General features: G+C 40.2%; 2 protein-coding genes across 5 annotated transcripts; one reads left to right on the plus strand and one right to left on the minus strand.

Annotated features, from left to right (window-relative positions):
- Positions 1 to 83: 83 nt before the first annotated feature.
- Positions 84 to 3486, minus strand: LOC124315834. Of its 3 annotated transcripts, XM_046781530.1 has the most exons (11): positions 3375 to 3486; positions 3164 to 3312; positions 3026 to 3102; positions 2851 to 2945; positions 1968 to 2122; positions 1833 to 1908; positions 1607 to 1732; positions 1410 to 1537; positions 1228 to 1349; positions 1021 to 1154; positions 84 to 942 (listed from the first exon to the last, which is right to left on the minus strand). In XM_046781530.1, exons 6-11 carry the CDS (start codon positions 1897 to 1899, stop codon positions 275 to 277), a joined length of 1245 nt encoding a protein of 414 aa, XP_046637486.1. In that variant the 5' UTR covers positions 1900 to 1908; positions 1968 to 2122; positions 2851 to 2945; positions 3026 to 3102; positions 3164 to 3312; positions 3375 to 3486; the 3' UTR covers positions 84 to 274. The 3 variants fall into 3 exon arrangements, with proteins under 3 accessions (XP_046637486.1, XP_046637487.1, XP_046637488.1); XM_046781531.1 differs by lacking the exon at positions 2851 to 2945; XM_046781532.1 differs by lacking the exon at positions 2851 to 2945 and having other exon boundaries at positions 1968 to 2267.
- A 1418-nt stretch (positions 3487 to 4904) lies between these two features.
- On the plus strand, positions 4905 to 6026 carry LOC124315837. Of its 2 annotated transcripts, XM_046781537.1 has the most exons (3): positions 4905 to 4997; positions 5362 to 5419; positions 5498 to 6026. In XM_046781537.1, exons 1-3 carry the CDS (start codon positions 4970 to 4972, stop codon positions 6012 to 6014), a joined length of 603 nt encoding a protein of 200 aa, XP_046637493.1. In that variant the 5' UTR covers positions 4905 to 4969; the 3' UTR covers positions 6015 to 6026. The 2 variants fall into 2 exon arrangements, with proteins under 2 accessions (XP_046637493.1, XP_046637492.1); XM_046781536.1 differs by lacking the exon at positions 4905 to 4997 and having other exon boundaries at positions 5008 to 5419.
- Positions 6027 to 6245: the final 219 nt, after the last annotated feature.

Here is a 6245-nt window from a genome sequence, read left to right on the forward strand (position 1 = left end):
TAAGATGGGTCGATAGCTTCTCTAATGAAGCTCAAGCCATTATTCAATCGTTAATTAGACGAGTCATTGCGTCGTCATTGATCAACTGGGCCAAATAAAATTTATTGCTATTATTAGATAAATTAACAACATCTTAATAATTAATAATTAAGGCAAAACATCAAACAATAACGAAATCAATCCTAAAATAATAATAAAAAAAGTTGCAATTAATTCAATAACAAACTATAAATTGTAACAGGGGAGTATAGTAAGGGGTTTAGATGGAAACCATTCAAGTCCACAAAATGGTCTCTACCGTCTGGATAGCAGCAGCAGCCGCAGTGACGTTCAAGGAAACATTTTGGGTCTTATTCTTTAATGGAGGAGAAGAAATGGCTGGCGCCATTAACGACTGGTTTTTGAGTACGTGCCATGGAGTCTCAAGATTGAAATGGCTGCTGGAAATCAAGGGCTTGGCCGGGGGAGGAGGTTTTGGGGTGGTGGTCGACGAGATGATGGCCGTCTGGTTGAGGATTGTGTAATTCAAGTTGATGATGGGATGCGGTTCGACACTATTGGCGTTGCTGCTGATGTTGGGAGAGATGGATGGAATCTTTGGTGGTTTCGTACTGGTCGTCGTCGTGATGGGTGATGGCGCTATAGTTCTCAATGGCGCCGAATGGTTTTTAAGGACGTGCCACGGGGTTTCCAGATCGAAATCCAGCGCAGCAATTTTCGTCGGCTGTTTGGTGAAGTTGGACTGGACGATGTTCAGTTCAGTGTCATCTGCTTCATATGCCCAGAATGGACTGGCCGTTGTGGCGTAAACTTCGTCGTCTGGTACGACCAGTGTGGGTACGCCAAAGTTGGCAGATTGGTCCAGCAGCTGTTGCATCCATTTCGTATACGATCGGTTGGCTTTACTTTGCGTCATGTTCGAGCCTTCAGCCAGACATTCACCTAATTGTTTTTAAATCAAAACACATCGATATTTAGTTATGAGCTATGCAATTATAAATATACTAGACATCGACCCACCTGACAAGGTGAATGCCAATCCTTCAGAGTATCCGTCGTCGAGTCCGACGTGTCTCAAGTTGATGGTCACTTCGGGTTGTTGGTCTTCCACGTACCACTGGAAGGCCGGCACAAAGTTGATGCGACCGCAAATTCTGTCAAGAATAACAAAGAGATGGTGATTCAACTATAAATAAAACGTAATTTAAATATTGAGAGCAATAATACCTGACGTTATCCATGAAGGGAGAGACGCTGTAGAATCCGTTGAGACATCCTTCGTCACCCGCCAGTCGACTGCGTTCGTGAATGGTCATCGTCACCAATCCCCGGCGGCAATTCTTGCTCACCTGAACTTGATTTGTTAATACAATTGAATAAAAAGTGAATCCACCTGTCCATTATTATACCTTGACATTCCAAGAGCAGATGAGAGGAGTCGAGCGTTTAAACGGGAACAGAGTCGATTTGACCGTGAAATTCCTTTTGACGTTGCGAGAGGAAGACAAGGGGACGACGATGTTGCCTTCGCACATGTCTGTCACAAAATAGGCGTTAGTTTACTCGTTACCTTCAATTCAAAGTGAGAAAAAGGTCTGATTTGTACCTATCCGCAGTTGACCACCGTCGGCATTGGGCACGACGGCCGCCGAGCTGTTTGTCGGCCACTCCAAAGGCCCCGCACCCAATTTCGATGGCGACTTTTTCCTTTTCGGAATTTTTTCCAACACTCCTGAAAGATAAAAATTTAAACGTGAATCAGTAAACGTGTACGAATCAAAACGACCGTCCAAGTAAATATTTTCTAAAAGGTCTCGATTGTAATTAAATACCTGCTGAAGTGAATGTGACAAAGACGCAGAGACCGACCAACAGTAAGACTAGACCAGATTGACGCATTTTGATTATCTGACAAAAGAGAAAAATTAATTTAAAATTTAAATCACTGTAAAATACTACAAACTCACCTTGAGTTAAGTGGACTATCCTCTAACAGGTGTGAAGCGGCAGTAACAGATTTTTCCAGTATAAAGGCGGAGGATGGAAAGAAACAACAGCCGTCCAGATGGAATTGCGAGCGATTGGCTTTTTTTTGTTGGTCCCTTTGCAGTTTCCTCAGCGACTGGATGGACGAAAAAAAATCCACAGGGAATTATATAACGTGGTGGTCTTCTTTCCTCGGGGTACTTCCCATTTGCTCGTGTGTGACGCTCAAAGGCGTTGCCATGCACATAAGACGAGAGAGTACAAACACGTAATTATTCCAACTGGAATATAAAAACCAAATAAAAAGAAGAGAAAGTAGAAGCGCGAAGAATAAGCCGCAGATGATGTGCTACGCATCTCATATCGAAAAATGTTGTTGAACAACTAGGACGATTCCAATTAACGATCGAACTCGAAAGTCGTTAAACGGTGCGCCACATTACACGCTCACAGCAGATCGGAAGATGATGGCCTAGATTTCCGGTTTAACTGGCCAACGCAACATTCGACTAGACTATGTCGATTCTGGAACTTTTAGGAGAAAGTTTCACGCCGAAAATTTCACTAATAACAAAAGCGGATTCAGTTAAAAGTGTATAAACACTTTCAAATGCACACCGATCTATAGGAGCCCACTAGAATGATGTGTAATAATTTTGGCACACTTTCGAGTGAAATTTTTGGCTGCCACGATTTCTTTAAAATCGCAACATTATTCACACGCCTCTTTTAGTAGAGAATCTTAAAGAAAAGACTATTAAGCCAAGAACAGAGAATGTCAAACTCTTCTCAAGAGAATTATGGAATCATTTGGAAACAGAGAAGTTTGGAAATCACAAGTTGGCGTGAGAAAATAGTTTTTACTTTTGGCTTGGGACGTTCTGAGCCTAAATCGCTTTTGCCGCTTTCTGCTGCAGCGAGAACGGCCGTGTGGGAAATGGTGGGACAATTGTCTAGGTCTAGGGACGTTCACACCAATCAACTAGCATTATCAATCGGTACTTTAAATGTTTTTGAAAAGGAAATAATTTGACCTTACCTGATGGATATCTCCTTAAAGAGACGGTAGATTTTGATTGAGCGGAATTTGCAGGCATCTTTCGATCGATCCGCAGGCTGGAATATAACGGAACGATGCGGAAATGAAAGATAAATCAACTATAACTCAGAAAATTACTCAGCGAATATTTGATGCTTTGTGTTGTTCTCAGATGTTTATCACAAGTTGATTTCAGACGATGGTAGACTTGGTCAAATCCCTTTCACGCATACGCTTCACTGCACCTTTATCGCCCATCAGTCAACTGGCACAGTTCCACAGCGGACCTGAAAATAAAAACGACAAATAACTCATCACATGATCAAGGTATTAATACTTCCTTTGTTACCCACACACGTTTGAAAGAGCTGTGCACACATTTGCGGTAAACGTCTAGTTAACGGTCGCACAAGATTCAACGAGCAGCCTCACAACAATTATTTCTATTAGCCCAGAACGAATTTCTAAAGAAATGAATTCTAAACTTCCACAAAGGTAAACTGAAAAAAATGAAAATCGGTGGTCTTTTCTTTAAATAATTATTTCAAAGTAGTGCTAAAAGTAGCGTTGCACCTCTCACATTGTGAAATTGGACGAATGCGAAGAGGAATTCGACCAAACGAATTTAGAGAGGCTCATTTGGGATTTCATTTCACGGAACTGTACAAGCGTTCATCCGCCGTTGGGGATGAATTTGACAAATGGATTTAGAAATATAATGCACATAGACAACTTAAGATAAAATCAAATTCTGGTGGCGAATCTTGAATAGTCAAGAGGTTTCCTGTTCTTTCATTGTCATGTCGCTTGTTTAAACATATAATAGATTCCAGATCTTATTATATTCATATCATGAAACCCAGATGGAAGTCATGGAAATTCCATTTAAGTGAACAATTTCACCAGCTGGAGATGCCAGGGAATTTAGTTGTACTGTATAAACTGAATTTGTATAACAGTACAGTACCTTTTTTTAGTTTGATTGAAACAAAAAGACGAGATCCTAAGAGCATCCACGATCCACCTCATTTACCAAGCACCCAAACTCATTACGTACAAACTAGCTACAACCCTCACTCAGCAAGTTTTTCCTTACTTGAATCACAGCATCAGACAAGTCTAGTCTAGATTAGAAAAAAAATTGCATGCAATGTTTAAAACAGATGAATAATTGCTTGTTAAAATACAGTTCAACCTACACATCACAGCTGATATTGGATTCTAGTGTCTTCTCTGCCGCTCTATGCTGAAAAGTCAACCTGACATTAGCCGAGGAATTATAACAAGAGAATGTAACATATTACCATAACTGCAAATTGAAAGGTAATTAAGCTTACCAAGAGTACGAGTCACTTGTTTGTGATGAGCAATAATGGCGCCATGAGTCAGCATAGCAGTAGAGGGGAAATAGTGGGCTTGATCCTTCAGCTCCTGGGTTTCCCGTTCTTACATATCGAGCAATTTCTTTGGCTGCAAACAGGGAATGAATTCAAGCCAACACTTTTAAAAAAGAAGTTTTAAATCTGAAAATATCTTCCTACCAAATCCAGTTGACTCGCACTTGGAGAAATAGCGTAGAACCCGCCAATCCGGCACGTTTAAGCTTATTTTGATTATTAAGTCGTCTGCTTTGTTTTTATTTTACCAAGTTGAAATTGTGGCTGCCGTTTATTTCTTTTTTCATTTTCTAAATAATTTAATAATTACGACAAATGGAATACTATGGCATGAAAACGTTAACACAAAATTTTTACCGTAATTATTAATCCTTAAAATTCTCTCCCGAATTAGTTCTATGTACCTTAAGCATACTCAAAATCCATCTATTGAGCTTAGTAGGCGAATAATAATGCCTCGACAGTCGCCCTAGATCCCTTCATCTGTTCATCACATCATTCCTTCAACCGACGAACTTTATTGACCAGACCGTAGTAGAAACGAGAAATGATCTCATTTAATTCATTTAATGAAGGTATGAAGACTTTTTTAAATATCGTTGGTTTATAACGGCTGTAAAAAATTTGGTTGTCGTGAACGACCGTACGAATATCGAATATCTTCATCAAACGTGTTTGAACCACACGTCTTGCAATTTCTGAAAGGCCGCCGCCGCCAGAAAAACAGTAAAGTAAAATATTGATTAGCCAAGTTATTTGAAATGAAATCACAATTGAACCGCTGTTGCAATATCCATGAATCATTATTAATTATGCCTTTCGACGACACAACAACGTATAATCGACCAATTAGCCGCCATTTATTCTTCCAGTGCATCTCCTTCACTTTCATTTATGTCTTTTCCTCATGCGCTCGATTTATTTTGCTTGGTAAAATAGCTTTTAATTCATCTGCTGCTACCAAAATTGTTGATTCCACTGCCCATCTTCTTCCAAGGTAATCAAACCGCATAATTTAAAAAAAAAAAGACTCGTTTCATTGATTCTTCGTGTTTGTTGTTCCAAAATCATCCAGTCATAGCAGCGCCAAATTTTACAACGTTGTCAAGTTGGGAGAATGTGTAGAAGAATTTGACATGACGAAAAGAGAAGCCAAATTTGCATTTCGATCCACTGATTTGGGCAGTTGGGATTCTGATTTTTTCGCAAGTGTAAGCGACATCACCAATTCGAAGCCCAAGACGATCCAGCATTGGGCACTGGTCGTTCACTTTCCCAGAGGCAAGAAAACGTATTTCTTTAAAGCTCGGGCCGACAACGGCCTTCTTCTCGCCTATCGTGCAGAGGGCGTCGCCTATCAAGTGTTCGAGAAAGCCACGTACATTGGCACGATCGAGACTTGTCCCAGTGAACTACTGGAGAAAGCCAAACAAGTTCCATCAGGAGAGTACGACGTGTTATTGAATAACAGTCAAACATGGCTCAAAGACTTTTTACTTCTCATTTCTCCCGAATTGTTGGTAGCGCTACACGATAAAGTTCCTGGCACTGAAACCTACTTGAATAACCTTGTCAGAAAATTTAATAAATAATCTAATAGTCCGCCTTGTAATTGACTAGAGTAATGTAATTTAGGGATAACATAAATGAAAGAGGCACAAGGTTTAACATTTCAATTGGTTAATCGGGTTTGGGTAGTAACCCGACATACATAACACGACCATTGGTCTCGGCGCATCTCGGCGTTATAAGATGCCAAGCCAAGACAACCTAGTCGAAAACATCTTTAATCGAAAATGACATTCACAACTTTTCAATGATAA

Source organism: Daphnia pulicaria, chromosome 11 (genome assembly GCF_021234035.1).
Source record: "Daphnia pulicaria isolate SC F1-1A chromosome 11, SC_F0-13Bv2, whole genome shotgun sequence".
NCBI lineage: Eukaryota > Metazoa > Arthropoda > Branchiopoda > Diplostraca > Daphniidae > Daphnia > Daphnia pulicaria.

Excerpts from the sequence above, each read along its gene's own strand:
- LOC124315834 (XM_046781531.1), bottom strand. The coding sequence starts at position 1,899 with ATGCGTCAATCTGGTCTAGTCTTACTGTTGGTCGGTCTCTGCGTCTTT. Across the intron at positions 1,155-1,227 it reads CCCTTCATGGATAACGTCAG|AATTTGCGGTCGCATCAACT; the intron begins GTATTATTGCTC and ends TATTCTTGACAG. Across the intron at positions 943-1,020 it reads ATTGGCATTCACCTTGTCAG|GTGAATGTCTGGCTGAAGGC; the intron begins GTGGGTCGATGT and ends AAAAACAATTAG.
- LOC124315837 (XM_046781536.1), top strand. The coding sequence starts at position 5,184 with ATGAAATCACAATTGAACCGCTGTTGCAATATCCATGAATCATTATTA. Across the intron at positions 5,420-5,497 it reads ACTGCCCATCTTCTTCCAAG|TCATAGCAGCGCCAAATTTT; the intron begins GTAATCAAACCG and ends AAAATCATCCAG.